The sequence below is a fragment of the Archocentrus centrarchus genome, chromosome 17 (assembly GCF_007364275.1).
Source record: "Archocentrus centrarchus isolate MPI-CPG fArcCen1 chromosome 17, fArcCen1, whole genome shotgun sequence".
NCBI classification, from domain to species: Eukaryota; Metazoa; Chordata; class Actinopteri; order Cichliformes; family Cichlidae; genus Archocentrus; species Archocentrus centrarchus.
Genome location: NC_044362.1, coordinates 22,506,577 through 22,521,177, shown reverse-complemented (window position 1 = coordinate 22,521,177; position 14,601 = coordinate 22,506,577). Strand labels below are relative to the sequence as shown.

The 14,601-nt window shown below is 38.2% G+C and overlaps 1 protein-coding gene across 4 annotated transcripts in view; it reads right to left on the bottom strand.

Moving 5' to 3' along the window:
* Positions 1 to 4,405: 4,405 nt before the first annotated feature.
* The window catches only part of atp6v1h (ATPase H+ transporting V1 subunit H), a 31,741-nt gene continuing 21,545 nt past the window's right edge, over positions 4,406 to 14,601 (bottom strand). For all 4 annotated transcript variants that reach the window (XM_030751213.1, XM_030751214.1, XM_030751215.1 and 1 more), the window contains 2 exons: positions 14,189 to 14,302; positions 4,406 to 4,789 (listed from right to left, as the gene is read on the bottom strand). In XM_030751213.1, the coding sequence (XP_030607073.1) occupies positions 4,720 to 4,789; positions 14,189 to 14,302 (184 nt within the window). In that variant the 3' untranslated portion in view covers positions 4,406 to 4,719. The remainder of the gene's footprint in view (positions 4,790 to 14,188; positions 14,303 to 14,601) is intronic.

The following is a 14,601-nucleotide window of genomic DNA, read 5'->3' as shown; positions in this document are numbered from 1 at the left end:
TCTAATTTCTTGTGTCAGAAACTAACATTTGTAATTATCACCTTTAAATCAGCTAATACAGTAATTAGCAAAGGTATCTAGAAAGGTACTTATATCACACATTCACTGAGCAATCAGAAAGAGTGCTCAGAGCTGTATTCAAAAGCATTAACATTGCTGTTAGGTTATAATGCCCAAAACATCACACGTAACCCGAGTACAGTCCCAATCATTCGTGCTGTGACACCTGTGTAATTTGTTCTTCTTTCAGCTGCTCCCTTTAGAGGTCCCCACAGTGGACCATTTGTCTCAGCCTGTCCCTAGCATCCTCTTCTGTCACACCAACCCTTTGAATGTCCTCCTTCACTGGATCCATGGATCTTCTCTGTGGTCTCCCTCTTTTCCTCCTGCTTTACAGCTCTATATTCTGCATCCTTTGTACAATGCATTCACTTTCCCTCCTCTGACATCCAAGCCATCTCAGCCTTGCGTCTCTAACTTTGTATCGAAACCGCTTGACCTGAGCTGTTCCTCTGATGTACTCATTTCCAATCGTGTCTGTTTTGGCTGCACCCAATGAAGATCTTAACATCTTCAGCTCTGTTACCTCTCAGCCTCCTGTCTTTTTATCACTTCCATCATCTCCAAACCACATATCATAGCAGGTCTCACTACCATCTTGTAAACCTTCCCATTGATTCTTGCTGCCAACCTTCTGTCACAAATATCTCACGACACTCGTCTCCACCCACTCCACCCTGCCTGCGTTCTCTTCTTCACCTCTCTTGTGCGCTGTCTGTCCCTTTGGATTGTTGACCCCCAGTTATTTAAACTCATCCACCTTCATTACCTCTGCTCCTTGTAGCTTCACTGTTACACCTCCCTCTCATTCACACATATGTTTCTACTGACTTTCTTTCCGCTTCTCTCCTGAGCATACCTCCACTTCTCCAGGCTCTCTTCCACCTGCTCCCTACTCTCACTACAGACTACAATGTCATCTGCAAACATCATAGTCCACAGAGACTCCTGCCTGACCTCATCTATCAACCCACTGCAAACAAGAAGAGGTTCCGAGCTGATCCGTGATGTCAATCTCCCCCTCAAAATACTTCTTCCAGCTTTTCGGCTCACTCTCCTCATATGTGATGACTGTGTAATTTATGGAGGACAAATCCTACCAAAGTCAAAAATAAACGAATGGTAAAGGTTAAACAAGAATGTAAATAAATGTAGGAAATACTAAAACTGATGAAGAAATAAACTGGAAATATCCATTTAAGTCACTTTTGCTCCAAGACCCCAAACAAGGAGCAGTTGCTAACGTCAGGTACGAGAACGTTTTAAGGGATGTTTGAAGAAGCATGTCCAGAAGCAGAAGTACATGAAGGAAAAAAGTAGAATTTAGTAACAAAATATTTTCAAGGATACTAAATGTCATAAATAATAAACATAATAAATAGAAGAAAACTACATAAAAGGAAACTAAAACTCCTGTATTCACAGCAAGCTGCCACCTCCCCTCTCCTCTACCACTCAAGCCTTGTATTTACTTCCCAGCCTCACCTGCATGGACCACAAATGCACCACACTGTGTCCCAGTTGCTCACTGCTCGAGACATAATTATGCAAACTTGTCCCCACTACCACTGATTACCAGCTGAAGCCATCAGAAAGACGATCAAAACACTGAACTCAATCTTGTGACCAAGCCAGCTACACAAATACACAATATAAACTCATAATGACACACAGATAATATCCGGGAACTTGGCACAGTGAAAAGGGTGAAGGAGTGAATCCTTTTGTAGTCACATTTTACAGATTAACTGTTTTTGTGTTGTACTTGTTTTGAATTTTGTGCATTTAATTTTTTTAATTTTTGTAATTTATTTTTTATTTTGGCAGTTTTGGTCCTTCATAGAAATTTACATAGCGAGAACTTTCATTTATTGTATATTCATGTAGTGCAGTATAACAGTTCTTGCTCATAATCGGCAGCATTATTAGTGTTTGAGTAAAGTGGAATCTGTTTTATTACATTCAGCTTTGAATCAGTGAGTCATCATGAGCGAGAGGAAAGGTGGCAGTGACATTTACTAAGTTTCTAGGCAGCCTCAGAAAAGAAAAGTACACCTAGTGCGGTTAGAAGATGGAAGTATAAATTAGTAAAAGAGCTGTTAATAATGCTTCTCTTTATGTAAGTATTTACACTTCACATCATAATTTGTTAGTAGCCTAATCCATTCATAAAAAGCATGGCTGGTAATACAGGATTGACCTCAGTAGTATATGATTGTGTCCAAGTATCTAATTGTGGCTCATAGAGGTTTACAATAGAGACCTCAGACCAGCTGTGAAAACTGAGTTTTTTTCAAAAAACCAAGTGCTTCAGAAAATGAATGTATCACAATGATAATTACATCCATGGCCTTCTATAAAAATGTGACATCAATAGAGGTGTACTGTCCTTCAGGGATTTATTAAAGTGAAAATGAAACACAGTGCTTGATACATCTGATGTTAAAAGCAGTCTTGGATACTGTTTCTTAGTTGTGAAAAACTTCATTTCTGGTCCCTCATCGGCATCTCATATTATGGAAGGCACAACCTTCAAACAGTGGTCTTTTTGCCCTACAGAGAGAATCTGTTGCTATGTAAACTTGAAAGCTGATGCTTGCAGTTACTATGTGTGAGCTGAATGAACAGAAAATAACAAAGGGAGAGATGTGACGAGTACATGTATAGTGAAGGTCAGATGAAAAGAGGTCAGGCAGCTCAGATTTAATTTAAATTCTAAGGGGAACTCTCCACTAATTCAAATCAGCATTTGAAACCTATGTTACAGGTATAAGATTGCCCCCCCAAGAGCCACTCATCCACAAGAAATAGGTTATAGTAATTTAGGGGGGAGATTGTGGACAGAAGCAGTGAGCGTGCATAACAGGAAGCAGAGTCCAACCTTAATAAAGTCCACACGACAACCTTCAACTCTGGATTTGGATTCACCGTCATGCTGTTAGCGGCACAGTGTGAAGTTTGTAGTGAGCGTGACTGGAAGACTGGGCTGGATTATTCAATGGGCATTCTAGGCATGGGTCCAGGGACCCAAGCACAGTTAGGGGTCCACACAAGAAGCAAATAAAGAAACAAACAAAAAAACCCTTTAAATATTGAAAACATATATTATCAAAGCCTGATCATCAAAACAAGTAGGTGAGGGCCCACCAAACCTTTCTGCTCACGGGCCTGTAACTTGATGATCCAGGCATGCTGGACATCTGTCAGTAAAAGACTTGTGAAACACTGTTCATACACGCTCTTCTTTTCAGAAGATTGGCTTCATTAAGTCATCATTTTGTTAGTCTATCCATGACAAAAAAAAAAAGGGTGAAAAATACTAGAACAACCTCAAGGAGAATATTCACTTTGCAATCACAGAAACTAGCAATTATTCATGTAATGGAGCAAAAACGACTAATCAAAATTTGAGGGGTTTTTTTTGGTAATCAAGAAAAAGATCATGTAGAACACAAAAGAAAATGTTTAAATTTGGCATGAAGATTTGTTTTACAGATGGAAAATTCTTGTAAGGGTGAGTTGGAATTACGCTTAGACTTTAAGTTGCACCTTGCTAGCATCAGGTTAAATTTTTTATTTTTTTTTCAGAACTTCCTTAATTCTTTATAGCATAGATTCAAGGTGTTGGAAGCATTCTTCCAGAGACTTTGGTCTATACTGGCACACTGACATTGCAATAGAGATTGAAATCAGGTAACATTTTTTCAGTCTTCTCTTGTCCATATTTGATGAGCCTGTATGAACTGAAGCCTCACTTTCCTGGTCTCAGCTGACAGGAGCGCTCCGTGTGGCCTTCTGCTGATTCAAGGTTTGAGATGTTGGATGTTCAAAAACGCTTTTGTGCATTCTGTACACTGGTTGTAACACAGAGTTATTTATTATTGCCTTCCTATTAGCTCAAAGCAGCCATTCTCCTCTGACCTCTGGAATCAGTGAACTGTTGCTCACTGGATATTTTCTCTTCTTTGGACCATTCTCTGTAAACCCTAGAGATGATTGTGTGGGAAAATCCCAGCAGATGAGCAGTTTCTAAAATACTCAGACCAGCCTGTCTGGCACCAACAACCACACTACATTAAGTTACTAAAGACCATTCTAATAATTTCAGTTAATTCCAAGCCAATTTCCTAATACATCTGTTTCCCTCCAAAGGCAGAAGCCAGTAAACATGACCTCAAATAAATGAATATTTCATTACCCAGCCTGCCATGTGGTGCTGTCACTACTCGGGAGCCAATCACATTTGGCCTGATAAGAAAACTAAATGATCTTGTCACGTGTATCTCAGTAATTCTTTGTTATTCAGCTTTCGAAACCTCAATGTCTCAGTAAAAAGACAGAAACACCACAGATAAGTATTTTTATTGGGATTTATACGTTTTACAGACTTAAGACTTAAATAACTTGTAGTTTTGTACATTGTCACAGACAAAGTGCAGCTTTAATCACGTATCACTTAGCTGATAGTCACAACACGAAGCATGACAGTCAAATCAAGGAACATCAAGATCATTTGGGTTGCAGGTGGAAGTGGAAATCGCACCATTTGATTTTTCAAGTCATTACACAAAATGAAGAGCTAATTATTACAATGATCAATCTGCGCACAGTTCACACTCATCCACAAAAATAACACACAAACACACGAGGAGTCAGTGTTCAGCTTCGAGCTGCCACCGCTGGAGCCTGCTGCTGATCGGAGGACTGCAGTTGTCTTCCAAGGTACTCCCTGTGAAAGAGAAACCACTTTTTAACACATTACAAAGCCAACAAAACACTAACCATGGTGTCAATTAAGGCGATACATATCCTTACAAGGAACAAAGAAATATTTTGGAAGATGTGCTTTTTTTTGTTTTATTGGTGAGAGTTAGACAAGAAGATCAAGAGATCATCACCAACTTTCAAGCTAACAAGGCATCCTCCTTGTGACTAGGTGAAGGGAAAAAAAAAAGACAATAGCAAAAAAAAATGCAACAGTGATTGCATTAAAACAATTTTTTTTTGCTGTCAGTAGCCAAGTGCAAATATTTTTGGTGATCAGCTGGTCACCCAGAGTTTGAGTGTGCAACACTCTCAATCTCTGGGCAACCACTTTGTATTGCAAAGCGACTGCAAAAGTCTGACTGGACTGACTGCAATCACTCTCAGAAAGACTAGTGTCTGTGCCAATGAGTGCAACTCATCTGTGTCATGCCTCTTTGCAAGAGGGGACTTGACCCAAGCTGGTTAGATTCCTATATAAAAGCAAGAAAGCTGAGTGCCTATGTGATTTTAAAGTTAAGTCACCATCCTGCATCCAGCAACAATGAAGTCACCATTTGTGGAGGAATTTCTGTTTCAAATAAATGAGGTTCTGGCTGAACTCTGAAAGTAGTTTATGTATACAAAATACATTGACAGCAACAGCTTTTGGTTTTTGCTTATTTATTATAGTAATTTGCCAAATTATAACAAAGAGACTGCATGCAATTGCCAGTTTGCCTCCACTCAATCACAAACCAATAGCAGGCTGACTGTCATTGCCATTTTATTACTCTTTATGCACCAAAGTTGCTTTTAAGATGGGAACTGACTGAGTGCCCCCCCCGTCTTTTACATCCTTTAATGTGACAGCAGGTTTTAATGAAGCTTCTCCCAGTTATCCTGACCCTGACATGATGTAATGCTGAAATATAGACCTATTATATATTACTTTCAAAGGTCACAGTTCTCCTTTAGGTTTCTTCTCAGCACTAACATTTTTAGATATGCTTTCTTGACACTCAAATTATCTGTAGCAGAAATACCAAATGCCTCTCAATAATAAAAAGGATAGCAAATACTTATGTCAGAGAATATTTCCCTCCATAAAAATATGCACATTCAGACTCATCACTTTTCTCCTTTTCTACAAACCAACAGCACTGTAAGGATGTCCTTATGAAACCATTGTTCACTTCTATTTTTGAAAGAGAGCACTTTTTTATTTGCACTATTATGAGAATGAATCACAACAGTGAGATAAAACAGCACAGTATGCATCCAACACAGAAGCAGCAAAGAGGTTTTCCAAACAACAGCACAGTACTTTCATGTGTTTGGCTAATACTGTTCTTGCTAAAAATAACAAATACTTCTTTGTTAAATATTGACCCCAACTTGATGAACAGGAAGTATTTCCCTAAACAAATTGAGCTGGTAAAGCAACAAGCTACTAATAGATCAACTCAAATATATCAAATGTATACAAGAGCTTTTAAGCCTTTGATCTTTACCCAACCGTCCTCTAACTCATAAAAGCTTGTACAATTGTGGTCAGATGTTTACAACCACTTATCATGGGCATGAATGTCATGGTAATTTTGGATTTTCTTTGAAGTGTTCTTTTTTCCAGGGTGGAATGAAGGCCATCAGAAGCTAATGTTAGCCTGTTCATCCAATTCCAAAACCAGTTTGATGTGTGTTTGGGATCACTGTTCTGTTGGAATACCCAGTTGTGTCAAAGTTTCAACCATCTAGCTGTTGATTTGAGGTGAAGCTGAAGAATCTGGAGGTAGTCCACCTACTTCTTTATTCCACTCACTCAGTGCACCAGTGCAGGCAGCATAATGCTACCACCACCATGCTTGACAGCTGGTACAGTGTTCTTCGGCTTGAAAGCCTTACCTTTATGCCTCCAAACATACCTCTTGTCATTGTGGTCAAATAGCTCAATCTTTGTCTCATCTGACCATAAAAATTCTCCCCAGAAGGCATTTGGCTTGTCCATGTGAGCAGCTGCAAATTTCAGTTGAGCTCAAAGTGTTGCTTTTGGAGCAGGAGCTTCTTTCTTGGTCAGCACCCTCTCAGTCCATGGCCTTCTAAAACTTGCTTCACTGTGGACAGTGATGCTGGTGTTCCAGCAGTTTCCAGTTTATGGCAGGCTTGAGTCTTGGTGAGTCCTGGGTTGTTCCTGAACATCCTACCCAATTTCCTCTCATCTGAAGGTGACAGTTTGGGTCTTCTTCCATGACCATGGCAAAGTGTTGACATGTCCAAATAACTTGTGCTTATGTATAATTATTTGAACCGATGCTCCTGGAATTTGGAGTTACACTATATTGCCAACAGTATTCACTCACCCATCCAAATAATTGAATTCAGGTATTCCATGGCCATGCATGTATAAAATAAAGCACCTAGGCATGCAGACTGCTTCTACAAACATTTGTGAAAGAATCTGTTGCTCTGTGGAGCTCAGTGAATTCCAGTGTGGTACTGTGATAGGATGCCACCTGTGCAACAAGTCCAGTTAAGAAATTTCTTCATTACTAAATATTCCACAATCTACTGTTAGTGGTATTATAACAAAGTGGAAGTAATTGGGAATGACAACCATGTAAAATAACAGAGCAGGATGTTGAGGCCCATAGTGTGCAGAGGTCGCCAGCTTTCCGCAAAATCACTTGCTACAGCTCAAGTGCAGAAAGCATGGTGTATAAAGATGATGAAGATGGGATGAGTGAGGTTGGTGTGGAAGAACTTGACTGGCCTGCACAGAGTCCTGAGCTCAACCCGAAAGAATGCCTTTGGGATGAATTAGAGTGGAGACTGCGAGCCATGCCTTCTTATCCAACATAAGCGTCTGACCTCACAAATCCAAGAATTCCCATAAACACACTCCTAAACCTTGTGAAAACCTTCCCAGAAGAGTTGAAGTTGTTATAGCTGCAATGGGTGAACCGACATCATATTAAACCAAATGGATTAAGAATGGGATGTCACTCGAGTTCATATGCGTGTGAAGGCAGACAAGCAAATACTTTTGGTAATATAGTGCATTTAGAAATGGCTCCAAGACACCTTTGCAACTTGTTTTAAGTCTATAGTTCTCCTTAGATTTTCACTGCATTCTTTAGACTTTCCCCACTGTTCTGATTATTGGTCGATCCAACAAGTGCTGTCAAACCAATTCTTTAATGGTGGGAAAAGAAACTACCACCTGCAGTGAATCACGCTCACTAATGAGAAATTAATAGGTCTGCTTAATAGGTCCTTCAGCACCACTTACTAAAAGATTTAAGTGAGTGTATGCACACGCACCCTGTGTGGATTAGCGAAAATCCAAAATCAATTCAAACTTGTGCATCCAATTCTTGATTTACACTGTATGCTGTACAATTATTCCACCCTGGAAAAAGACCAGTTCAAAGAAATCATTAAAAGCTCAAAATGACCATTACATTTATGCCCATAATGTGTGTATATAAACATCTCACCACAACTGTATGTGGTGTCATGGCAACTGTTGAAGATGTCACAGATAACCTTCAGCTAAGCTGCAAAAAGCACTGCTTTTAGAGCACTGCCAGTGAGTTAAAAAAGGCAAATAATAAGTGGGAGGATGACTTAAGAAATCAGTTTCCCATAGCCAAGGCACTCTCTCATATGTCTCTGCAGCTGTTGTATGAATTAGTACTTACACAGCAAAATGAGTCTTGGAGGTTAAATACTGCATAATATTAGGAAGTACTAGGCACAATAAAAACCAGTAGATACTCAAAGTTTATATTAAGTTTTAACTGTCATGATGTTATCTAATATTTAATTTGGCAGACAACTATCCAATGTGAATTGCAATAAGTCTAATGTGCCACTTTTCTTTTTTAATTTTGTACTTTATCTTCTGCATTATCTTTTGCTTTTAAAATTGGTTATACAAACACATGTGCCATGCCTTGTCTTCAGAAATGAGAAATGAAATGGCAGTAAGTGCTTGCTCTTGATGCTGAGATGAAAGACACACTCAACTGATCAAAAATATTTTCTTTTCACGCCATTTATGCTATATGACCGTTTCTACTCCTGCACCAATTGTACTGTCACTTTATACATAGGCAGCATTAAAATAAAAGCATGAGTTGACAAACAAATGCTCATAGTCACAAAGGTGATAATGCAAAACTTGCATTTCCAAGACTTATCCACCATGAGCTACTTCTTTTGTATTACTACTTAAAATTTGCATTGCATTATACAGTATTTGACATGTATTTTTTGGGGCATTTCTAACTGGGAAAAAGTCTCTTATGCTTGAGTAGATGAGACCATTGTGAAAAATTTGGTTAAGAAGTAAAAAGCTGCATTTACCTTTAAAATTACCTGAAGAGATCTGCACTTTTCCCTCATTCGTACCTCATAAAATCTACTTGTAGTTCATGCAACACCTTATTTGACAAACTGTATCTACTATAACACAAGAATACAAATAAGAACACGGTTATCTGGGAAATCATCAGTATATTTTAGTCAGAACTGAAATAGGAAATGTGAATTGACGATAGCATGGGACATAAACAGCAACCAACAAGTATGGAGCTGATTGCCAATTCTTCACAGCTTGCTCAACATTCAGAAATATGTTAAATAAAATGACTAGATAATAGTATGCACACATTCATGCATGCTGTTGTCATGACACCAGGGGCCTCAGAAAGGTAAGAACAAGAAAATCTTATATTAGAAACAAGTCAACCCACTCAAGGTGACAGCAGTTGAGGGAACTTGCTTTGACAAACTCTTTACTGTAAAAGAAAAAAAAAAGTTCTCATCCTATAGAAGCATTCACACAATCCTGTTTTCATGTAGGCACTGAGTGTAGGCTGCAGATTCTTCAGTGTGACGATCAAAAACCTTGAGACACAGCTCACCCCCTCACATTAAGAGGTCTTGTTGAGAGTAATGAAACTAGTGGCAAAGTATCTAATAGAGAAAACCAGCATGGGAAACAATAAATTTTTATATTTAAAAAAAATAAAAATAATTGTGGCATATTGTCAGTACAGCAGAGGTTCATGTAGTCACCTGAAGCTGCTCAACATGCCCTATAACAGGCAGGTGTGGGTGAATTGCATCTTACAAGAAGTAGAACCTAAACCCACACTACATAAATGAAAACAGGTGAATGTATTCAAATGTGATTTGTGTGCTGAGCATTAAAATTACACGCTGCTCCTTTCAAAAGCTAAAAAAGAAAAAAGCTGTGGGAAATGAAATGTCCTCTTCCATATGAGATCTGATTTACTTAGTCTTCTATTGGGCTGAATTTTACATCCATTTTAAACCAGACGTCATATGCAATTTTAATCCCTGCATTTCATTCTTATAAGTAAAATATTTGTATGCAGCCTTCAGTTTTTTCCTCCTCTGTCCTCCTATTTTATTACCCAATTCTTCATCCTTCTACCTTCATTTTATTTAACATCACCTTTCTTTAACTTCACTCTGATTCTTTCATTTTTCTTCCCCACGTAAAAACAGAAGAATTTGATTGCAAACATGATATGAAAGCCAATTTCTAGGGTTCAATATATGCAGAGATAGTATATATATATACAGTACTGTGCAAAACTCTTGAGCCACCTGCCATTTCTTTATATTTTCCTTCTAAGGAGCCAGACATTCGTGTAATTTTTAAAGTGGTTTTGAGCAATAGTTCTCCAGGCCTTCTGAAGTCTGTTTAAAGTTTTTCTTTGGACATTGGCTGCTTTTTCATGGATTTTCAGTCCAGTTCTTGTACCTGGCCATGTTCAGAGAAACTTTGTTTTGCTTTTCTGTTTATTGAGCAACTTAACATTGACCTATGAATAATTCAAGCATAAAAAAAGGTACCTAAATCAAGGGATGAGATTTCTTTAGTGTAATATAGGAAAAATTCTAAAGATAACACAGATTGACAAGCATAAACTTTCTTTTTTTGCACCAACAAGGTGATTCTCAAGGAGCTATTAGCTGAAATCTTGGCATGGTGTGCAGTGTGGCCTAAAAAAACTATCTACAGCAGATGAACACTATCTGAAAGTCCCGTCCTTATGAAATACACATAAATGAATAAATAAATAAATAAAATCCAGCTAAGACTTGACACGGAGAAGACGCATCTGGCCCTTCATCTGCTGTTTGCAGAACTCTTACCAGAAAAGGTCCTGTTTTTTTTTTTTAATTGTCAAGAAACCATTCTTAAAGAAGTGAAACAGGAGGAAAAGGCTGAGGTATGCCAGATTTCACAAGAACTGGACTGAAAATCAGTGGCAACAGGTCTTATGGAGTGATGAATCTGAATTTGAAATGTTCCATTCAAATCGTTGCCAATATGTACGAAGAAGGTCATGAGAGAGGCACGAGTCTCCAACCATCTATGAAACCCGGTGGTGGCTCTGTCATGGTTTGGGGCTGCATTTCAGCCAGTGTTGTTGGGGATATTGCCGAAGTTGATGAAATTATGAACACAGAAAAGTACCGTCAGATTTTGATCCACCATGCAACACCACCTGCAAGGAATCTGATTGGCAATGGCTTTATTTTTCAGCATGACTATGATCCCAAACACACTGCCAATGCAGTAAATACATACATGATAGAAAAAACAAAACAAAACAAACAAAAAACAAAAATAAAAAACACACACACATATGCACGCACAGACACACACACACACACACATACACAAAATGGAGTGCTATCGGTCAAGAGCTGGCCTCCCCAGAGCCTGGACCTCAGTACTATTGAAGCAGCGTGGGATCATCTTGGAACAAAGGAAGCCAACATCCAAAGAAGGGCTTTGAATGTCCTTCAACAAGCCTGGAGAACTATTCCTGAAGACTACTTAAAGAAATTACAAGAAAGCTGCATAAGAGAGTTCAGGCTGTGCTGAAGAACAAAGGCGGTCATTCCAAATATTGACTTTCAAGCTCATTAGCATTGTACAAACTGTTTATGCCTTATATACTGTATTTCTATGTATGTTTGCACATGTTTCAATAAATCACTGCACCGGTTTCCCATTTTTCTTGCAAAATATAAAGAAATAAGAAGTGGCTCAACACTTTTGCACAGTACTGTAAATATTTTTGTAAGACATATACAAATTAAGTATTCACAGGGATATCTTTGGGCTGTAATCAATCCCGGAAATTCCATGTCACGGAACCCACATTTGCTCCCTCCCTTTCTGCAACTCTTATGTTGTTACTGAAAAAAAAAATCCTAATGGTTTTTCTTTCTTCTCTGTTACCAAAAAATACAGCTGAAAACCTTCAGTTGGCATTATGAATAAATATAATTCAACATATGACTGATCGCCCAGCTCACTTCAAACATACTGTTATATTATACATAATCCCTCCATCCACAGTTGCTCAGGAAACTGAAAGTGTGTGTTTTAGATAGTGGCAGCAAAAACAAACATATTCCCACTAATTGCTAGTTGATTTAAATTTTTATTGTTTCCAAGAAATCTAGCAGACAGAGACACACACACACACACACACACACACACACACACACACACACACACACACACACACACACACACACACACACACACACAACGATGGGGTGAGGTGAATATTTGGACTAAGAAAATATGGTTAGTTGTGACTTAACATAAGTAAATTAAAGCACCACGAGTTTACAGTGGTGCCGGCAACACGTCTGAATAGACTAACAATTGAGGAAAAAGAAATCTGACAAAAGTCAGCCCTATACTAGGCAATTTCTAGCTATCCCAGACAGAAAATAACTATGATCCTGTGTCACACAATGTGAGAGCTCAAAAGCTGGTCATTGTAGTGACTGCCTGAAAGATAGCCTAGAACAAAATCCTGTCAGTGCCAGAAATTTAGGGTGACCGTCTTATAATGTAACTCCAGTTGTAGTTATAACTGTGCAAATAATAATGATACATGGAAAAAACAAGCAGAGGAACTGCAGCCACATGTTGCAACCAATAACTCAGTAGGTATTATCATCTTACAGTCTACATCATACACAAGTTCATTAGATCTGAGTTGCATAGCTAGCTTGTGATGAACCTAAAATATTGCTGCAATCTGAGTCTGTAGGTTAAGAATATGAATGACAATTCACGATACACTAAATTAAGACACCATAACACCACTGTAGCATTTTTTTTAACCAACATTTCTCAGTACGGTTATCAGCTGACATTTACTCAAATACCTTCATGTCAGCATGTCAGTCATAAGATAGTAATTAGAAGCTAGTATGAACAGTCATCTAAACCAATCAATTTTTTGCAAATAAAAGCAATTTAAAGCTTACATTTTACAAGACTGAGATGCAGAAAAAAAATGGCCATGTATGTAAACAAAAGGCTGAGCAAATTGGTGAAATGAGACACATACAGCCCAGCAACTTTGACATTTTATAGTACATCCTAGTCTGTCAATATTTTTAACTTAAGTCATGCACATCTTAATCTAAGCACAACGCAGCCCTGCTGTCTGCACAGTTATTTTGCCTCATTACACCTCCTCTCAGGACTGTGTGGCCACGTACCGACCATAATTCAAGTAAATGTAAACAAACATTAAGACAACCTGCTCTCACCAAGCATTGGCCTAGTTAGCTAACAACACGTCAAACACACAAAGGTAGAATGTTAAAAAAAACCTCTCCACACATGTTTTAGGATCTAAAAGTGCTTTTTCTCTCATATGTTTCATGTAAATCTTAAAGATTTCACTGTCTCCTCTTTGTTAAGTGAAAAAATAAAATCTAACAATTATTCAATTATTTTTGTTCAAAATGTTGAATGCTGGACACAGATGTATGAAAATTTGATTTTCAGTGTTGAAAGCTTCAAGTTTACACATGACACTTGTGTTAACTCACATTATGACCATGACTGGCTTTGATATCACAGAAGTTATGTTACAACTAGGCTATATTGTAATAGGCTTAAATAAGGTTTAAATACCGGTCTCCCTAAACATAACTAAATAGTTAAAAACAAAATTTTTAATCAACTATTTGATGCAGAATCTCACATGATCGGCTTTTTAGCGCTTTTTAGGTCAAGTACTGTGTGATCTCTGTTGCAGTGATTATGGGTGTTCACTGACCTTGTATCATTTCTAACCTATCTCTGACCATGTTAACCTGAGAGGATGTCAATCAGCCAGAATAAATTATAATATGCATGAGGATGCACAGGGTCTTTAATCACTGGTGTGTAGACGTAGCTGATTGTTTTTCTTTCCCATGTAAGAAAGGTTCAGCTAATGCTTTAAGGTAAAGTTCATGTGATGTAGTTTACGTCAAGCAGACAATATGACATCAATGAAGCTATAAAATATGCTCATACCAGTTGTGGACCATCAGCTTCTGCACAGCTAACAGGGCGTTGTACCGGACTAGCTGGTCCTCGTGGTGCATATGATTCATCACAAGCTGTTTTCCACCGAGCTGCTCAATCACCCTGAAATGGAAGTGTTATAGGGAATAATGGGATAGAGGTTTTGTACACAGTAAACAGGTACTATTTTTGTATTTTAGGTCATTCCATGAGCCATCATGTAATCTAATCCAGCCTTGCTGAAATTTTCTATGTATCTAATACAGGGTCACTGGCCTTGTGAAAGGATAAAACACTGTGAAAAGGAAACCAGATATAATGCTTGTAATATTAGAGCAAATGGTCCCATCAAAGAAAAGAAAAGTAGGTGTATGCACTGATACTATTACACATTCTCATTGGGTAAACTTATTCCAGCAGGG